Here is a 21,909-nt window from a genome sequence, read left to right on the forward strand (position 1 = left end):
CTAGATTTTTGCATTTTGTTGTATTTCTTTTTCAACAGATGGCTGGGTAGCTGAAGTGCCCCATTACTACCAGGTCTTGTGTTTTGGATATTTGTTCTAGAAGTGCATCACTGACTTCTTCCTCATGACTTCATGGTCCATAGCAGAACCCCTAGCCTGTTTGTAATATCAAAACAAAACAGTTTTGCTTAAATAACTTTTACAAAATTTATCAAGAGGATTTTTTTGGGGTGAGACTTCCCTTGTTATACTTTACATTATGGAATTCATTCCAAAACAACAGTGGGGGATAAAAAAAACAGAAAAAGCTGACCTTTTGCTTGGACTAACGGGTGAAACATTGAATAAACCGAAGATTGTTTTGGCAATAAAAACAACTTATAGGCTGTAATCTGTTTCTGAACTTTCTATAGCTATGATTATACACACACCCACACACCCCATCTGCCAAAGTGTTTGCAACCCCTCCCTTCACTATATATGTAGTGAAGGGCGGGGTTCCAAACACTTTGGCAGATGTGTGTGTCTGTGTCTGTGTCTGTGTAGAGAGAGACAGACAGATGGACACACCCCTGCACTAATGGCAGGACTATGTATTATCTAGACCATTTAACCTAAGCAGGAGATATGGTATAACTTGTCTTATACATCAGCTTCTGAAAATCAATTTCAATTCATACTTGTGTGATAACAGCGAGATATTTAACACACCCTTCTCTATGCATTCCTTCTCTACAGCAGCTCCCAATTTTTCCAATCATGGTCATAAGAACATAAGAATGGCCATACTGGGTCAAACCAAAGGTCCATCTAGCCCAGTATCCTGTCTACCGACAGTGGTCAATGCCAGGTGCCCCAGAGGAAGTGAACCTAACAGGTAATGATTAAGTGATCTCTCTCCTGCCATCCATTTCCATCCTCTGACAAACAGAGGCTAGGGACACCATTCCTTACCCATCCTGGCTAATAGCCATTAATGGACTTAACCTCCATGAATATATCCAGTTCTTTTAAATGTTGTTACAGTCCTAGCCTTCACAACGTCCTCAGGTAAGGAGTTCCACAAGTTGACTGTGCGCTGTGTGAAGAACTTCCTTTTATTTGTTTTAAACCTGCTGCCCATTAATTTCATTTGATGGCCCCTAGTTCTTGTATTATGGGAATAAGTAAATAACTTTTCCTTATCTACTTTCTCCACATCACTCATGATTTTATATACCTTTATCATATCCCTCCTTAATCTCTTTTCCAAGCTGAAAAGTCCTGGCCTCTAATCTCTCCTCATATGGGACCCGTTCCAAACCCCTAATCATTTTAGTGGCCCTTCTCTGAACCTTTTCTAGTGCCAGTGTATCTTTTTTGAGAAGAGAGCACATCTGTACGCAGTATTCAAGATGTGGGCGTACCATCCATTTATATAAGGGCAATAATATATTCCCCGTCTTATTCTCTATCCCCTTTTTAACGATTCCTAACATCCGGTTTCCTTTTTTGACTGCCTCTGCACCCTGCGTGGACATCTTCAGAGCTGAACTATGCACGATGACTCCAAGATCTTTTTCCTGATTCGTTGTAGCTAAATTAGCCCCCATCATATCATATGTATAGTTGGGGTTATTTTTCCCAATGTGCATTACTTTACATTTATCCACATTAAATTTCAGTTGCCATTTTGTTGCCCAATCACTTAGTTTTGTGAGATCTTTTTGAAATTCTTCAGAGTCTGCTTTGGTCTTAACTATCTTAAGCAGTTTAGTATCATCTGCAAACTTTGCCTCCTCACTTTTTACCCCTTTCTCCTGATCACTTATGAATAAGTTGAATAGAATTGGTCCTAGAACTGACCCTTGGGGAACACCACTAGTTACCCCTCTCCATTCTGAGAATTTACCATTTGTTCCTATCCTTTGTTCCCTGTCTTTTAACTAATTCTCAGTCCATGAAAGGACCTTCCCTTTTATCCCATGACAACTTAATTTACGTAAGAGCCTTTGGTGAAGGACCTTGTCAAAGGCTTTCTGGAAATCTAAGTACACTATGTCCACTGGATCCCCCTTGTCCACAAGTTTGTTGACCCCTTCAAAGAACTCTAATAGATTAGTCAGACACGATTTCCCTTTACAGATACCATGTTGACTTTTGCCCAACAATTTATGTTCTTCTATGTGTCTGACAATTTTATTCTTTACTATTGTTTCAACTAATTTGCCCGGTACTGACGTTAGACTTACCTGTCTGTAATTGCCGGGATCACCTCTAGAGCCTTTTTAATATTGGCGTTACATTAGCTATCAATTAATTCCAAAACCTCCTCTAGTGACACTTCAATCTGTGATAGTTCCTCAGATTTGTCACCTACAAAAGCTGGCTCGGGTTTGGAAATCTCCTTAACATCCTTAGCCGTGAAGACTGAAGCAAAGAATCCATTTAGTTTCTCCGCAATTTCTTTATTGTCTTTAAGCGCTCCTTTTGTATCCCCAACATCCAGGGGCCCTACTGGTTGTTTAGCAGGCTTCCTGCTTCTGATGTACTTAAAACCATTTTGTTACCACCTTTAGAGTTTTTGGCTAGCCGTTCTTCAAACTCCTCTTTGGCTTTTCTTATTACATTTTTACACTTAATATGGCAATGTTTATGCTCCTTTCTATTTACCTCACTAGGATTTGACTTCCACTTTTTAAAAGATGCCTTTTTATCTCTCTCTGCTTCTTTTACATGGTTGTTAAGCCACACTGGCTCTTTTTTAGTTTTTTTACTGTTTCTTAATTTGGGGTATACATTTAAGTTGGGCTTCTATTATGGTGTCTTTAAAAACCATCCATGCAGCTTGCAGGGATTTCACTTTAGTCACTGTACCTTTTAATATCTGTTTAACTAACCCCCTCTTTTTGAAGTTAAATAGTTCCTCTTTTTGAAATTAAATGCCACAGTATTTTACTGTTGAGATGTTCTTCTCACCACAAGGATGTTAAATGTTATTATATTATGGTCACTATTTCCAAGAGGTCCTGTTATATTTACCTCTTGGATGAGCTCCTGTGCTGTACTCAGGACTAAATCGAGAGTTGCCTCTCCCCTTGTCGGTTCCCATACCAGCTGCTCCAAGAAGCAGTCATTTAAAGTATCAAGAAATTTGTGTACAAGCACTTTAAAAACTTGTCACTGTTTATTTGTCTGCCTTTTTCTGTGTGTCCGATTCTTATATGAATGTTTCTTGTCTGATCTGGCCCTTACATTATCCTCTTACATCCTCTGCTCCTGACTATAACCTAGAGAATCTCTATCAATAGACTCTCCTCTAAGAGAAGTTTCTGTCCAATCCACATGCTCCTCTGCAGCAGTCGGCTTTCCCCCATCTCCTAGTTTAAAAACTGCTCTACGACCTTTTTAATGTTAAGTGCCAGCAGTCTGGTTCCACTTTGGTTTAGGGTGGAGCCCATCTCTCCTGTATAGGCTCCCCTCATTCCAAAAGTTTCTCCAGTTCCTAATGAATCTAAACCCCTCCTCTCTATGCCATCGTCTCATCCACACATTGAGACTGAAGCTCTGCCTGCCTGTGGCCCTGCGCGTGGAACTGGGAGCATTTCTGAGAATGCCACTATAGAGGTCCTGGATTTCAGTCTCTTCCCTAGCAGCCTAAATTTGGCCTCCAGGACGTCTCTCCTACCCTTCCCTATGTCATTGGTACCTACATGTACCACGACCACCGGCTCCTCCCCAGCACTACACATAAGTCTGTCTAGATGCCTCGAGAGATCCGCAACCTTCGCACCAGGCAGGCAAGTCACCATACGGTTCTCCCAATCATCACAAACCCAGCTATCTATGTTTCTAATGATCGAACCTCCCATTACTAACACCTGCCTTTTCCTAGTGACTGGAGTTCCCTCCCCCAGAGAGGCAACCCCAGTGCGAGAGGCAACTCCAGCACCATCTGGAAGGAGGGTCCCAACTATGGAAAGGTTTCCCTCTGCTCCCATTGACTGCTCTGCTTCCCTGGGCCTTTCATCCTCCTCAACAGTGCAAGGACTGTCTGACCGGAGGTGGGACAACTCTACAGTGTCCCGGAAAGCCTCATCAACATACCTCTCTGCCTCCCTTAGCTCCTCCAGTTCCGCCACCCTGCTTCCAAAGCCTGTACGTGGTCTCTGAGGGCCAGGAGCTCCTTGCACTGGATGCACACATACGCCACCCACCCACAGGGCAGGTAATCATACATGCTACACTCAGTACAATAAACTGGATAGCCCCCACTCTGCTGCTGGGCTTCTGCCTGCATTGTCTCCTGCAGCTACCTAGTTAATGAAAAGGTTTTCTTTAAATCAAGAAGTTTTGAATGTAGTTTAGTTTACAGGTGTTAAAAAACAGCAAGTGAACCTTGCCCCCTTCCCATACCCCTTCCAAACTCCCTTGTGAAACTCCCTGTTAGCAGCCCCCGGTCGCTTGCACACTGCTTTATAAAGCCCTGGCCTTCTTGATAACCCTGCCCACTGACTAAGGCTCAGCCAATTAGCAGAGGCTTCTAGCTTTCAAACCTCACTTTGAAGCTCACAGTTTCCAACTGCCAGCCACAGCACATGGTCCTTCAAACAATCAAAACAAACAGACAAACACAAGCTCAGCGCACAGCAAGTAACACCCAAACACAAACGCACACTGCAGACAGCCACTTACCCCAAGGGTGCTGTATTTGCTCCTCCTTCACCTGGAGAACTCCCTTGCAAAACTCCCTGTTAGCAGCCCGTCTTCACTCCCTTGCCCCATCCCTCCCTGCTAAAATGATCGGTTTAGTTAATAGTGACATTTAAATATCATCATTAGATTTTGGTATCAACATTCAATAGATCAGTGGAGCAAGGGGAGTTCATACCTTTCAAAGTCTTTGTTTCAGGTTGTCTGTAGACTCTACAAGACAACACTGCAGAAGCTTACACTAGGTTCAGGCTTTGAGCCGCAAAAATAATAATAAAAACATATCTTCAACTTTTAACAGTCACGCAACTGAATTTCACTACGTCAATCTTAGCAATCATTGCTAACGATATCTTTATTGACATTTTTTCATGGAAGCGTTATAGCTCTTGCAGGTACAGAAGATTAATATTCATACAGAAAATACAATGTCATGCATTACCACATGCAAATATAAAATACATTTTATGAATTCATAACTTCTCGGTTTTAAGCAGAGTTTTTTGCGGTGTAATCAGATGTGTATTCTAATATGTATTCTTTAAGCCCAAAGTTCCATAGCAATATAACTCACTTCATAACTACTGGGAAATTAATTAGAAAGTATGTGTTGTTGGTCATTAGACATCATGAAAGGTTCCAGTTCGACAGTTATGGAGACTGAAGTCTTCACTTTCCCCAAACAGCCTGGCTTCCCCACACTACCCTGCCAACTTCGCTCCATCACTGTTCTGGAGAAATCTTCTCTGGTTGTAGAAATGGTAGGTTCAGTCTCCACAGTCCTTTGAAATCTGTGGCTTCTTTGCTGAGATTTGAAGTTGGACACTTGTCCAACAGAAACTGCATAAACACCAACAATTCATTTTACATATGCAACAAAGTTGTCACTGGCTTTAAAAAAATATAAATCTAAATCAATTAAAAAAAAACCCTTCCCCCTTCATACCATATACTCACAAAGGCCTAATATGTTCCTTAGAAACAGTCTATAAAAATTCATCACATTTTTCAAGCACATAACTATTAGCATACTCCAGGGAAATACTAGTATATAAAAAAATGCAATATAACATGGCTTCACATATTTTTACCTTACTAATATAGTAAATGTATATGGCTCTTCGATATTAATCTACCTTAGTTTCAATGCTACCGCACTTCAGTTTCTGCCTAACCATTATTCAGAACAAAATGCCATTCGCACTTCATGTATTTATTAAAGGTCTTTTCTGGGTCTCTCATATACAAAGGAAAATCCAGGAATGTGGCTCAAAAATATACAGTTTAGAAGTCAAATACAATGTTCACTTTTCCAGTTCTTACTTTTAAAAAGAGAACTACTGCAACATACAAAAACTGAAAGAAAGCTCAATGCTTAAATGGTCTCTGTTGGGTGGCGTGGAGTACTGTGGCTTGACACTGGTAAATTCACTGTAATTAGTTTAACAAGGTTAGTGTAACAACTGAGTCCTCAGAATAAATGCTAGTGTATCACACATTAACATCACTTAATTAGGTATTCCTCCACAAAAGTAATGTTGTTACTGTAAAGTTAATACATCATCTTCCATTACAAATAATGAAAGCATACATAATTTATATACATTTCTTTTTTGCCATTAATGCAGTGTGGGCAATGAAAACAGATTGATTAATTTCATTTTCTGGTCCTCATGCACACTGAGTTCACACAACACTACAGGGGAATGTTTAGCCCATCTCTGAAGCTAAAAATGAGTGAACAGTTTATTCATATTAGATTGATAATTTATTTTAACACAAAACCTAAATTTTGGGCCTACCTAGTTGACAGTGTCCCTTTCAAGGGGATTCTCCATAATGGGTGCAGTCGGGATAGAGTTTACCCAAACACTTATGTGCTATATCTATACATGTAATAGGAGCTAAAACCCTGGCCCAATTCAACGTGAGTCCCTTACAGTGATTTTGGTGTTTTTTAGAGGAATGGTGACAAAATTGCAGGCCGTTAAATCAATAGCCTGGATTTTCAAAAATAAATGCCTAAAGTTAATTTCATATTTAGACTTCTAGATAAGTTACCTGACATTCTTAAGTGCTCAGCATCCAGCAGCTCCCACTAAAGTCACTCAGTACATCTGAAAATCGGGTCACACTTATTTAGCAGCCTAACTTTAGGCACCTATTTTTGAAAATCTTGGCCAAAGGTTTTTTATTCAGTGTCCTCCTGCTTGCCATCCCACAAGTGCATGCCAAGACCCTTCTCCTTTTCTTAAATGATGTCATTAATACTATAGTATAGTGGGGCACATGTCCTATTAGACATGTTTAATTCTGAGGTGTAGCTACAGCTACCGTCTCCCTAAAAGGAAGTCAATTTCACGCTTCCCTTACTCTCTAGAGTAGGAAGCCCAGGATGCAATTTTAATGCTGAATCCAAGACTCATGAGTGTCAACATAAATGTATGGTTATTAGAGAGACAAGGTGGGTGAGGTAATACCTTTTGCTGGACCCACTTTTGCTGGCGAGAGACAAGCTTTCAAGCCACACAGAGCTCTTCTTCAGGTCTGGGAAATGTATATTAGAAAGCTTGTCTCTCTCACCAACAGAAGTTGGTCCAATAGAAGATATTACCTCACCCACCTTGCATCTAACAGAAATGTGTGTCTGCAGCATGACCAAACTAAAAAAGACTTGTCTTAATTTCTACCAGCAGGCTGGAATAAAATGTGTGTAGAAAAAATACAATTTAAAATTACAATGAAATGGCAAAAATAAGGCAAACTAAAGTCAGTGAAATGCTAAATTAGGCAAACACTCCACCATTAACTTACACTGCTATGAGAAAGGCAGAAAGTCCATATTAAGGATTCTGTTGAATTTTGTCAGACTTTGTATCTTTTATTTATACTTTTTTAAAATAAAACAAAAAATATTTCAGGAAGGATTTAAAAAGGCATAACATGGACACTATGGACTCAACAGATTTCCCTATTGCACATGCTTATTGACTATCTTACCAAAGTAGGCAGTTTCATATATTACGAAGGGGCAAGCAATGAAATGTAACTAGTAAAACTGCACAGATTCAATAAACAAGTTGTGCATTCAAAATATAACTTCAAAGCTTCCAAACACATTTATTTCAGTTATCAAAAGGATGTTTGCTCTTGAGCTAGACCCTGTAAGTCAGGTTTCAGGCCAGGATATTTTAATAGGTGAATTGGAGATAAAGTTAATGTCATTGCTTAAAATGCTAAAAATCATGGTTTATGCAAGGAAACTGTCAAAATAATTTAAGCTACAGCAGCACAAAAAGCAGCACTATATTAAACTAGGCTCAAAGATCATTTCTCTAGAAAATACTGTGCAATAATGTCTCATTTTCTCATCACTGGCTGTATAATTAGGCTATATAATACACAAGAACCTATCCGTTCATTGGATATGAAATTATTTTTCACGCTAAACTTTTATATTTAACATTTCCCTTTCTGTTGTTTTGTCCAGTATCACTTCAACATCGGCTTTAAGATACAGTATTTCTTCTCCTTTTGTAACACCTTTAAGTGACTTATTCAATGTCTTTTAGCTTACAAATCATTCTCTCGGTAGAGGTAATAATACAGTCTATAAACGTTATACAAATCAAGGTCTAGATGCTTAACTGATATCCAAGATTAGATGAATGTTTTAAAAAGGTTTTGCAAGAACACTGTACATGCCATCTCACTGCAAGCAAAAAGTATCTATTCCTGGAAGGTCACAAGATTCTTTTGGTATGGTATAGGAATACCAGAATACTGCACTTGGGGTTTTGTGTATGGTGAACACAGTTCTGGAGATCAACAATATAATCTGATAAAAATCATTTAAAAATTAAACACTTGTTTCAGTACTACTGCTTTATAATCTACACAGTTGATTCTGATATAGTATTTCCATTAAGAAACATCCATATGAAATGCTGACCCAGCCACTCTTCCCCCCAAATCAAACAGGTTTCCTATTCACTCTTAAAAACTATTGGATACTTCAAGATCATACCCAGGGCTTCCACCCTGGAAAGAGCCGACTGAGGTTTTTGGGATCCATGGCCTGCTGTATGAGAAGGTTCACCTGTCCTCCCACACTGAGCACTGTTCCCTCCTCTACACCTTTCAGCTTCTCCTGAAGCCTCATCAGGACACGTTCTGCAACTTTGTTAAAACTCTGGTCATCTCTGATAGCAAAATAAAAATGACAAATAATCAGATTATACATGGAGCCCAAATAAGAAGAACAACTTTGGGTAAGAAGATAAAAGAATAAAATCCAAGGCAAGAAATAAAGCAGCACCTCTTACCTGGCTTTTCTGTTACATTCCTGATCACTGGTGTTGAGTGTGGAGTTGATGTCAGCCTCATCCTCTGGTCTCTGTTGCAAATACAATGCTTTCAGAGGATTCATGGTCCAGTCAAAGAGGGGATCATAGAGCAGCACCTACATAGGGAAGAATTATCTGTTTAAATTCAGTTTTAAACTACAACTAGTTCAATGCCCTAACAGGAAGAGATAAACAAAACAGCTGACGTCTATGCTAGACACGTAGGTGAGATCCTCTTATTTGGCACAATTCAGTAGAATCAGAATGTCTCAATTAAGCAGACATGGTCCAGAATCAAAACCCTGCACCTCTGACTATCCCCAGACACTGGAGAACTTCTGATCCAATCCAAATTTTGCTGCGTTGGCCCATCTCTACAATTAAAATGTCATTATATTTAACAATTAAATATTGTTATTGGTCTTCAGTACATAATTAATGCTTCTTTTTAAATTCCTTTTTAATTTTCAAATTATTAAGAAGCTTGTGCAGCAAAACACTGTTGTTTCTCTTATTTTGCTGAGTGTTTGGTTCGTGTTAGCACTGTTTTATGGCTGTGCCTTGAATACTATGTTTTTTTAAAATAACATCATGTTGCCAGGGCAAAATACCCGAACTGATATTTTCTATTACACTGTATGAAATCACAACATTTTGTCTACTGAAAGTACTGTATAAAAGAGATTTAATTCCCATGGCATTGGTCTTGGTAGGAATGTTATATTTCTGACTGGAAGTTTCTGGATACTGAATGACAGGCAATTTATTTTAACAATTTATATGCCTGAAATGGTTACCAGAGCAATGTGAGCTGGTGACTGTTTTGAAAATGCATGAGTAATTCTGGAAAATGCAATGGAACTACAGCGTGAAAAAGCTTGTTACAAATATTCATTTGTAGCTGACAGTAAGAGTCATAACATTCCAGTCTGTATATATGAAGGCAGGGAAATAAAAGTTTTCTTTCAGTTTTCTCAGGAAGCATGAAGAAACATTTACCTCCACGATAGTCAGCAAAGCTTCTTGGGAATTTCTCATAACAGCCATAGTCTTCTCACAGCATCTACAAAAGATTTTTTTAAAAATCACATTTTTGGATTTTCTCCCATTTTAGTAAAATCAAAGAGTATTTTTCTATCATTTAAACAATTGGTATTCATACCCTTCTCAGAGATTATTTTACCACAAGATTATCCTCACTGAAGCTTCCATTTTAGAAAATGACTGAGGAATTTCTGACCTGATAAATTTTTCTGTTAGCAGCTTCTCTCTCCATTCTTCACTAATGGGCTAATGTCCCACACCTGTGATTTTGTAGACAGCCCAATATTGTTGATGGAGGCTTCAAGACTAGCCATGAACTTCCGCTCAGACCACCAGACAAGTTCTTCCTAAACTGTAGTAACACTCCAGCAACCGCTTATTAGTAACAACTTAACAAAAACCTGATACATTAATTAACCTTAACACAATTATATGTCTAAGTGTCCTATTAAACAAAAAAATCAATTTGTATTCCAGTCACTTAAACTGCCAGGGAAGGTTGAATGAGGAGAGAAACTGCTAACAGCAAGACGATTAGCAGGTAAGGCCTGGTCTACACTATGCTGTTAAACCAATTTTAACAGCGTTAAATCGATTTAACGCTGCACCCGTCCACACTACACTGCTCTTTATATCGATTTAAAGGGCTCTTAAAATAGATTTCTGTACTCCTACAAAACGAGGAGTAACGCTAAAATCGATATTATTATATCGGATTAGGGTTAGTGTGGACGCAAATCGACGTTATTGGCCTCATTATTTTACAGTAGCTACCCACAGTGCACCGCTCCAGAAATCGACGCTAGCCTCGGACCATGGACGCACACCACCGAATTAATGTGCCTAGTGTGGACACGCACAATCGACTTTATAATATCTGTTTTATAAAATCAGTTTAAGCTCATTCAAATTTATCCTGTAGTGTAGACATAGCCTAAGAAATTTCTCATTCTGTTGCATATTGCCTCATTCATCACTAATGGGAAGTAGTAAGCAGCGAATCACAGAAGTAGGGAGGGAAAGGAGAACAGATTTTTAACTATTATAGTAAAATAATAGGCAAGACTGGCTGTTCCCCCATATAAAGAAAGCAATATAAACTAAGAAGTTATCTGGGAACCAACCCAGTCATCATCATGTTCCCATTATGCTCTGGTGTTTAGGACAGTGATGTAGCTCCTCCACTCTTGTCTGTTTCTGGCAAGGCTTTCAATGGTTCCCCAGTTGTGTCCCAGGTTTTTCAGCTCAGCTTCCACAGCTCTTCGTCATATTGTTTTTGGGTGGCCTCATTTTCACTTGCCTTCAGGTGCCCATCTTCATGTTATTCTGGTGATGGAATCGGATTCCATCTGAAGCACATGGCTAATCCATCTCCAGCGCCTCCTGGTAATGATGCTGCTCATATCTTCTTGGCTGCACTGTGTGAATAGGTCTTGGTTTGAGATTGTTCTGAGCCAAAAGATATGGAGGATTTTTCTGAGGTTGTATGGAATGAAGACAGTTTCAGTATGTCAAAAGCTGAACCAGCCCAGTAGTATCTTCTTATTAAAGGATGCCTCTGTAGTGGAATGGACACTTAACTTTGCAAGTCTTCCTTTGATGAGGCTCATACACTTTTCCCCCATTGCTCTCAGATGCCTACATACTGACTGGTCATCGTCAGACAGTTTACTAGACTCGAACTGCTGGTCTGATCCTGCGTGGCCATATTTGTGGTCTTAGGTCAGACATGTCACTGACAGAGCTGTCAAAGTGAACTACAAGGTTGTGTACGCTGAGATTTTGGAGATTTGTTTTCCAGGTATGCACCCCTCCCCACACAAATGAATTCTTGCTTCCACTGTGAGCATGAAAGGCTCCAGGGTGAAAACTGGATCAACTGTCTGCATGTTGTTTGTATTCAGCAGCTCACAAAGGGACATTCAGATGTGATCTGAAAATGACACAATTTTGCACTGCATCAGGTGTGTGGTTCCATGTCCCCAAAAGGAATTTCTAGAGGTGCATTTTGAGGAATCCACTCAAGCGATGAAGCCAAGGCATGGCACCAGCAATCCCAGCCACTGGAGATAACTAGCTAATGGATGAGCCCTGCCAGGACAATAAAGTTTTGGATCTCTGGAACTTTTTACAGAGATGATAAAATTATGGCTTGAGCCATGTCTGTTTTGACCTTGGGTGAGCAATTCTCTGCATTGGCTTCAAAAGCTGTTCTTCATTTGAACAGGGGATATAAATCCTTTGCAGGAGTGTCCAGTTTGAACTGGTCTGTTCCTCTGATCATTAATTGGTCATGTTATCCATTGAATGGGTATTGGTGTATAACTTGCGACCTGAGACTTGCTGTGACTATTACCACCTGTTTCTTAAGACTCTGGGTGCTGAGGAACACCCAGTGTTCCTAGGGAGTCTCCCACCAAAGTACTAGTCAGCATGAGCCTGTTTACCTTCTGAGATCAGACTGTCCTGAAGAAAATCCAGAATAGCTGGATAGCAGGGTTCTTGGGGTTTTTGTTTTCCCTTGATATCACAAGATAAACTTTATCCAGATTCAGGTAAGACCTTTTGTATTCAAGCTTCCTGAAGAAGCGTAAACTCCCATTCACTTTGGAGGATAGTGCAAGCCTGATTAATAGTTCTGTCCCAACAGCTAAGCTGTCAAGTATAAATGGGCTGGATGGGGGATAGGACCTTAGTAAAAGATGTCTGGTCTCATTTCTAGATGCAGTGGAGGGAGGGGTTTCTAACATTATGACTATTAGGTAAAAACCATGTTTTCCTTGACTAGTGTGCAGCTAGATCTATCACACGAAAACAAATCAAAACTGAAGTTATACAGAAGACTCTCGACACTACCCTTACAAATGACCAGTTTTATATGAGCAACTTGACATGCCTTCATATTCTGATGCCTTCAAAAGCATTTGAAATGGCTTTGCAGTGGTTTGAAGGCAAGAAGAAAGCAATGCAGAGCATCATAAGGCAACTTATGGTACATATGTACAGTGACTTTGAGGTGTTCTATTTTATGAACTACTCACCATAGGCTGCACTAACAGCATAGGATGAGTAGCGCGAGTGCAGCCTAAGGGCTGTCAATTAAGGTGTCTGCTGGGTTACCTTTGCGGATCTGCACATGTGCAGAGGGACTCCTGGCCCGAGAAGTGCAGATCTCTAGAACCTGTTATGGTTGTTACTGCCTAGAACCAGTACCTTATCCAGCAACAGTTTCTGATTTTGTAATCTGTTTTTCTGTATTGATTGTTCAACTGATAATACCTATATATATTGTATATTATCATCAGTTCTTTGGCAAGCAATCTGGCTAAGGGTGTGTGTTTGCCCTACTGTGATTCTGACTGACCAACAGAGCTCCAGTGCTTATGGTTTTACTTTTTTTTTTTTTTTAATAAAGTTTAAATAGTAAACTACTCACTGAGGACTCCAGAATTTGGATATCCAACTAGGCAGAGGAACCCACAAAGGGGCACTAGTGCCATGAAAAGGAAAGGCCTAGCAGAGTGCTCCCCTGCACTCAATCCCCAGTAAAATAAGGGTTCTACCGTAAAACGAAATGGTCAAGAGAAACTGCACCATCAACTTGTTCCATTGCCAAAGGGAGAAAATCTAGTGGCCTGCACTGATGGGAGTCTCCAGCAACAACTGACCACCTCTGAACTCCATCACTGGGCAGCATTAACCCATTAGTGATGAATGAGGAGAGAAGCTGTGCAACTCATAGACTCTAGGACTGGAAGGGACCTCGAGAGGTCATTGAGTCCAGTCCCCTGCCCTCATGGCAGGACCAAATACAGTCTAGACCATCCCTAATAGACATTTATCTAACCTGCTCTTAAATATCTCCAGAGATGGAGATTCCACAACTTCCCTAGGCAATCTATTCCAGTGTTTAACTACCCTGACAGTTAGGAACTTTTTCCTAATGTCTAACCTAAATCTCCCTTGCTGCAGTTTAAGCCCATTGCTTCTTGGTCTATCATTGGAGGCTAAGGTGAACAAGTTTTCTCCCTCCTCCTGATGACACCCTTTTAGATACCTGAAAACTGCTATCATGGCCCCTCTCAGTCTTCTCTTTTCCAAACTAAACAAACCCAATTCCTTCAGCCTTCCTTCATAGGTCATGTTCTCAAGACCTTTAATCATTCTTGTTGCTCTTCTCTGGACCCTCTCCAATTTCTCCTCATCTTTCTTGAAATGCGGTGCCCAGAACTGGACACAATACTCCAGTTGAGGCCTAACCAGCGCAGAGTAAAGCGGAAGAATGACTTCTCGTGTCTTGTTTACAACACACCTGTTAATGCATCCCAGAATCACGTTTGCTTTTTTTGCAACAGTATCACACTGTTGACTCATATTAAGCTTGTGATCTACTATGACCCCTAGATCTCTTTCTGTCATACTCCTTCCTAGACAGTCTCTTCCCATTCTGTATGTGTGAGACTGATTGTTCCTTCCTAACTGGAGCACTTTGCATTTATCTTTATTGAACTTCATCCTGTTTACCTCAGACCATTTCTCCAATTTGTTCAGATCATTTTGAATTTTGACCCTGTCCTCCAAAGCAGTTGCAATCCCTCCCAGTTTGGTATCATCCGCAAACTTAATAAGCATACTTTCTATGCCAACATCTAAATCGTTGATGAAGATATTGAACAGAGCCGGTCCCAAAACAGACCCCTGCGGAACCCCACTTGTTATACCTTTCCAGCAGGATTGGGAGCCATTAATAACTATTCTCTGAGTACCGTTATTCAGTCAGTTATGCACCCACCTTATAGTAGCCCCATCTACATTGTACTTTCCTAGTTTATCTATAAGGATATCATGCGAGACTGTATCAAATGCCTTACTAAAGTCTAGGTATATCACATCCACCGCTTCTCCCTTATCCACAAGGCTCGTTATCCTATCAAAGAACGCTATCAGATTAGTTTGACACGATTTGTTCTTTACAAATCTATGCTGGCTATTCCCTATCACTTTACCACCTTCCAAGTGTTTGCAGATGATTTCTTTAATTATTTGCTCCATTATCTTCCCTGGCACAGAAGTTAAACTAACTGGTCTGTAGTTTCCTGGGTTGTTTTTATTTCCCTTTTTATAGATGGGCACTATATTTGCCCTTTTCCAGTCTTCTGGAATCTCCCCCGTCTCCCATGATTTCCCAAAGATAATAGCTAGAGGCTCAGATACCACCTCTATTAACTCCTTGAGTATTCTAGGATGCATTTCATCAGGCCCTGGTGACTTGCAGGCATCTAACTTTTCTACATGATTTTTTACTTGCTCTTTTTTTATTTTATCTTCTAAACCTACCCTCTCTTCCCATAAGCATTCACTATATTGGACATTCCTTCAGACTTCTCAGTGAAGATCGAAACAAAGAAGTCATTAAGCATCTCTGCCATTTCCAAGTCTCCCGTTACTGTTTCCCCCTCCTCACTGAGCAGTGGGCCTACCCTGTCCTTGGTCTTCCTCTTGCTTCTAATGTATTGATAAAAAGTCTTCTTGTTTCCCTTTATTCTCATAGCTAGTTTGAGTTCATTTTGTGCCTTTGCCTTTCTCTGCATTTTCTTGCCTCTGCATTCCTGTGTTATTTGCCTATATTCATCCTTTGTAATCTGACCTAGTTTCCATTTTTTTATATGACGCCTTTTTATTTTGTATTGTAGGTCACGCAAGATCTCGTGGTTAAGCCAAGGTGGTCTTTTGCCACATTTTCTATCTTTCCTAACCATCGGAATAGCTTGCTTTTGGGCCCTTAATAGCGTCCCTTTGAAAACTGAAAGATAATATTAAAGATTCCATAATTGATTGGTACATGGCACTAATTCAGATTTGGTTACTCTCCATAGGAAGTTAAGTGTTCTCTCTGCACTATATTACATACTATAAACAATCATAATTTATGAGACCTTCAGCTGCCCTCTTACACCTAAGAAGCATCGCTTACCTTCTAAAGACTCCCTCCACGCCAGTGATGCCCATCCCATCCACAATGTCTCTGGTTAACCTAAAGGGAACAGTCTCTGGTGTGGGAAGGATTTTGCCCTGCTCAAAAGCAACCCCTGAAGTAAAAGATATAGTGAAATATTACAAAAATGTTTAGGAAAAGACAATTGAAAGCTTTTTTTTTTTTTAAACTTTTCCTCTTACCTAAATCTATGTGCACCAATTCTGCAGTTTGCTCATCTATCAGGATATTCTGTACATGTCTATCTCCAAGACCAAGTATGTAACCAACTGAAAAGAGATTATCTCAAAATGAAACTATTTGTATGTAATCATGATTTGTAAAACTACTTTAAATTTTAGTGTACATGATTACGCCTTACACATTCACCTTTGTAAAAACGTTAAAAAATCTAATAGAACTTATTCATAGAATAAGCTTGATTTATGTATACAAGTTAAAAAGAAGAGAAAAATAATACACACAGTTCTATATGTATACATGTAGCACCAGTATAGAATACCAAATGTCATGCAATAAGTTTGTAGCCAATGAGATAAATTAGATAAAATAGGTGAAAGTTTCTGCTGATGTAAATGTGCACAAGTCTATTTCAGAGAAGTTCTTCCCATTTGCATTAGCAGACAATTTAGCCCTATGACTTCAAAAAACTGGCCCAAGAAAGAAAGTAGATTAACAGTAAAATAAAGAACAAGTCAAAAATATTTAATATGCAGTAGAATTCTCACATCTGGATTTTGCTAATCTATAAATTTTATAAATACATACAAAAGCAGCAATCTCCTCACTTTTCAGCAAAAAGATTTGCTACGAGATGCTGTAGTGAGTGACTAATAGCAAGGTTTCATATCTTTACAATACAGACTATTTCATAAGTTCATTCTGGCATATAATAAATAACTACAATTGTCAAAGTAAATGTACAACACTGCATTTTGTAATGCATGATCTTTTCCTTATTAGCTGACAACAAACCCACTAATTTGCTAAATTCAGTCATTCACAAATAAGTCTCCTGGTCATATGTCAATGAATAGATTCTACTGTACTGTATATAACATTGAATTCCAAGTATGGAAATAAACTCTTGTGTGTGAAAAAGTATGAAAGACTATGGTTCTGTATAGGGCTGTGCACACCACTTAAGCTGCATGTTGAGGTCTTAAACACGTCCTTGGGCTGTGTGCAGGCCCACTGCACAGGAATTTACCCTAGGAGAAAGCATACATGCAATATACTAAGTATGTTCATCTAATATTAAATAGGGGTTCTTGCCATGTTGTTTAGACCTAAGATAGAGCCTACTTTAACACTCACTCTGCTATCGGATGTCTTCCAGAACCTAAATATTTACTTTAACTCCAGAACTCAATTATCCAGGAGTTAAGAAAAAATATATCAATTTTACCTTATTAAAAACCCACTTTTTGCATTTCCTTATTAACTGCAGCAGCCGTTAAGATAATTTTTTCCCTCCAAATTGAGTACATTACTGTAAATACCACTAACGATGCTGGTGCACAAAGAAAGTAAAAATGGAGCCTTCCTTTAATTCAGTTCTTGGGGGAGGGAGGCAGGCGGTGGAAATCAGTGTTTGACTGGAAATATATTTTAAATCTTCTAGGACTTAACCTTATAAAAAGCAAAAGAGCAATGTTTGATACTGTCTTTCTAGTGAGACACATGGAATCAGTGTTTCAATAAAGTGGGTGCTGAAAGGCATTATTTAAAAAAACCCCAACAACCTGTTTTTGTTATTTTTTATTTCCCATTCAATATGTCTTAGCTTAATTGCTGTTACCGTATAATGTTCTAATCTCCTTGTTTATAGTTATACTAGTTATTACCAACATTAGATCTGAAAATATATTATCTTGAAAACAATGACAGCAGTTGCTTTACATACCGATTGATGATGTAGCCACACTGCGAGTATATGCCAATCGTTTCTCAAACCAAACAGCTGGGTCCAGGAATTTTTCCATGCAGAAATAGCGAAACACAGGTTGAAAATTCTTGCAAATGTCCATAAAGATGTTGTATTTCTCTTCAGAATGCTGTTTTTGTGCATCCTTTAAGCAAACCACAAATAAATTAGACACTTTTCACCCATTAACTAGTTTGGATGGAGCCTACGTCATTCTTCGGAAAGAAATACACAATGCTCTACTCCCATATCAAATGCTCTCTCTCTTACAAAGATACACAATCTTGTAGCTGTGATAAAACTTCTCTGTAGTCATGTTAATAATTAAATTATTTTCTAGTTTTCATCAATTACTGTGTTCTCTCATTATGATGAAAAACACTGACAAATGTAAATTAATTCTGCAAAATATGGCATACCCTGTGGGGTTCCACAAAAGGTCCATTCTGAACTTCAACTGAGCTTTGATAATGGAAGGGATTATTACATCATACTATTGGAGATCCAACTATAGTTTGTTCCTTCACATGCTGAGTTTTTACTTTATAATTTAGACTTTTAGTAGTTAATCTCAGGTTATTGTCATATAAACCTAGAGATCTAGTTAACTAGTTCTATTTCACTGCCTATATTCTCAGTTTTTAATATTGGGTTTATAACAGAAATGTATTCATTAACACAGTACTTTTTTTTTTTTTTAAAAGATCAAAACTCTAAAAGAATCTCTGCATGACACTAAATGAGCAAGATTTTTTGCTATTGTGACTCACCATCATTGTCTTATGACAGTAAGTACTGCTGTAGTCTTTTGGCCTGTATCTCCTGTGAGCTCCCTCTTCAAGATTCACAAGGAATTCACCAATGGGAGCTGTCCCTGAGCACCACTCCAGGACACCACTTCTCTGAGAAAGGGGAATCACCTGGGAAAAGAATACCGACACCACAAACCTAACATGTATCTCTTAAAAAGGCATATGTATTAGAATAGACTGTACAATTGAGTTCAACATACCTTGTTATGACCCAGTGTATCTGGGGCAGCCCTCACTGGAAATGCAAAGGTCAGGGCAGGCTACAAAAGGGACAGCAGATACTCCCAAGACTGGTGGGGTAACACTGAAGTTAAACTCCTCAACCAGTCACAAATGGTGTTTCTGATTCCCCACATTGGTTATCAAGAAGCAAAAAAAAAAAAAAAAAAAAAAAAAATCACACAGTCCCCTTTATTGCATCCCAGTTCTCTGACTCCCAGTCAGCACCTAGGGTCAGTACAGTGAAAACTTCTATTCATATATATAAAATGTTCTTCCGACCCCAAAGGGTCAGCCACATTACCAGGTCAGTATAGGTTTGGATCTTACCCAAAATACCACATTACCAGCCAATCCTTTAGTGCCTAAAACTAAAGGTTTATAATAAAGAAAAAAGAAAGAACAAGAAGCGAGATGTTAAATGGTAAAACAGTCACATACATAAAAAGAGGTAAAAAGGAGGAATGAAGACAAAATAGAGAAGATGCAGCTGCCTTTTATAGTCTTTTGCCATGCGGCTTATGCTTCCTTTATTTCAAACACAAGCTGCCCAGCACATGGCTTGGAAGCCTCTTCTGTCCTTTACTGGCCCCTGCATACCTTGCTAAGTCCCTTAACTTTTCTCAAGTGGTCAGTTATATAGCTGATGGTCCTTAATGGGCCATCATGCAGGCTAGGCAGTGCTGATGCCAAAATGCCTGAGGGTGTCACCCAGAAGCATAGCAAAAGTTTGAAATACAGACATACATACGTATCTGTAACTCATAATACATGGGTGATACAAACATATAAACAAGATGATCATATCTGGCAAATTATAAAATTTTTGCAGATATCTTACATGACATATCTAACATAACTCATTGCAATTTTACAATATTGGTATTCATAATATCCTAAAGTGTCCTAAAGATTCCATACAGTGTCACACTTGTTTTTATACAGCTTTTTCTAAGCAGAACTGGAAGACCTCATTTTAGCAAAAGAAATTGCTAGGGAACCATTTACAGCTATTACTAATACTTCAATACAACATAATTACCCTGCTGAGTTTCCATGTTTGGTCAGGTAGTAAAATGATGCAATGATTACTAATAGTTCAACACAAACGTTGTAGGATTATTACAAGCAATTGCGTGGAATAAGTTACCATGTAACGATTGCAATGAGCATAAGCAAAATTGAAGAGATTGAATTGATCACAATGGTAACTTCTGTCCTATCAGCCAGTTTTTAAACCATTATCAAATCTCACAAATTTAGTCTATTGCCAGGTACTAGTGAACAGATGTCCACATCACAATGGCTCTAACTGCCCCCTCCTTGTTGGTTGCCTTAGCAGACTGAATTGGTACAGAGACTAAACAATCCTCTGGCTATTGAGAGGTGGTCATCTCGTTTAGTTTTGATTCCTTCCTACTCCTTTGTTTTTTGTACATCTTCTGTCATCTTATCCTTGTTGTTTATTGCTGATGGATTATGAAAGACTTGAAATCTGATAGTAAAGAGGGAGTTTGTTTTCATGATAATTTCTATTATATACATTTAAAAACCCTATGAACACTTTTCCTTCCTCTCTGTCCTCCTTCATTTTGCATGTTTACAAAATATACCAAGTTTGACTGAAGACTATTTAAGCAAGACATAATGAAATCCACCTATGAATTCTTTAAAGTATTATAGGATACATAACTAATTACGATAAATCACTTCACAGACTGAAACACACAGTTTCAATTTGTCAAAGACAAAGCTCATTCAACCTTCATTTTAAAACTATTTATTAGGAGTTCACCTTAATTCTTTTCACAATATATTTGCACACACCATACACATTAGAGGGAAGAAAAAGGGGAAAAATCTTATGTCCAAACTAATTTTCTATATCCAGAATTATTAAATTAAATTCTTTGTCTCATCAAATACAGTTCTGACATTCAGAACCTGCATTTGCAGACTTTGGATTGGGCTTCTGGACTCAGCTGAACTTGTAAGGGATCCTACAAGACTGAAATTAAAGAGAAATCTTAAATGATCTCGTGTGCTGAAACTTAATGGTCAGCAGTTTATAACTGAGTGGCAGTATACGGCTTTCTTGTTTTACTGTTTCAAGTCTCTACAAAGAAAGCTTCCAAGGGTATTTAAATAGACATCAGGGCACCAAATAATTTTTCCGTGGACTTTACAGACTGGAGAAAATTAAATGGTAAACTTTGCTTTATCTGAACTCTGCCCCACCTGAGGAAATAGTTTCTTGACAACATACCGTACTTTTAACTAGCTTTTGTGTTACTGAGATAAAAGAAGAGAGTAAAATTGTCACACTACACAAGTGCCATTTATCACAACTCTGCTGCAGCAGCAGCTGGAGGTTACCTTATATCTTCGGATGGTGAGTTTTCTTTTTCTAGTTTCAGTGTTTTGCTGGAGCAGCGTATTGCACATCTGGAAAACCTGCTGCATGACAGCATCCTGTCTCAGGTCATCTCGGCCCTTTAAAAGAAATACAAAAAGCAATTAAAGGACAATTCTTCTAACATCCAACTTTCCTCTTTATTGTTATAAACGTGCTCTTAGAAGAGCAACAGCCTCCACAAAACATAAAAATTAAATGTTCTCCTATTCACCCGAGTCAAGCTATGCAAATATAATTAATACTTGTTTTGCAGTACACTTCAGAAGCTTGAAAATACAGTTTATCAGTTTTTATTCCTTCTTCGCACTGAAAACATTTTTTGATTTTTACAGTTTCCAAAAACCTATGTAACTTACTTATGTTAGCATGCTTTTAAAGATGTCTTTTCATTCAACGCTACACCCTATTCCATAATTAGCCATAAGGACTGCAGATCGCAGCTTTTCCAGAGGTGTCAA

At 38.7% G+C, this 21,909-nt stretch overlaps 1 protein-coding gene across 1 annotated transcript in view; it reads right to left on the reverse strand.

Moving 5' to 3' along the window:
* Positions 1–5,020: 5,020 nt before the first annotated feature.
* ATM (ATM serine/threonine kinase) overlaps positions 5,021–21,909 on the reverse strand; it is a 110,768-nt gene continuing 93,879 nt past the window's right edge. Inside the window, exons 56-63 of the mRNA XM_050937999.1 lie at positions 21,412–21,528; positions 18,775–18,924; positions 17,984–18,149; positions 16,260–16,346; positions 16,057–16,171; positions 10,038–10,101; positions 9,018–9,154; positions 5,021–8,894 (exon numbers count right to left, since the gene is read on the reverse strand). Of these exons, the coding sequence (XP_050793956.1) occupies positions 8,714–8,894; positions 9,018–9,154; positions 10,038–10,101; positions 16,057–16,171; positions 16,260–16,346; positions 17,984–18,149; positions 18,775–18,924; positions 21,412–21,528 (1,017 nt within the window). The 3' untranslated portion in view covers positions 5,021–8,713. The remainder of the gene's footprint in view (positions 8,895–9,017; positions 9,155–10,037; positions 10,102–16,056; positions 16,172–16,259; positions 16,347–17,983; positions 18,150–18,774; positions 18,925–21,411; positions 21,529–21,909) is intronic.

The sequence above is a fragment of the Gopherus flavomarginatus genome, chromosome 1, assembly GCF_025201925.1.
Source record: "Gopherus flavomarginatus isolate rGopFla2 chromosome 1, rGopFla2.mat.asm, whole genome shotgun sequence".
Taxonomy (NCBI): domain Eukaryota; kingdom Metazoa; phylum Chordata; order Testudines; family Testudinidae; genus Gopherus; species Gopherus flavomarginatus.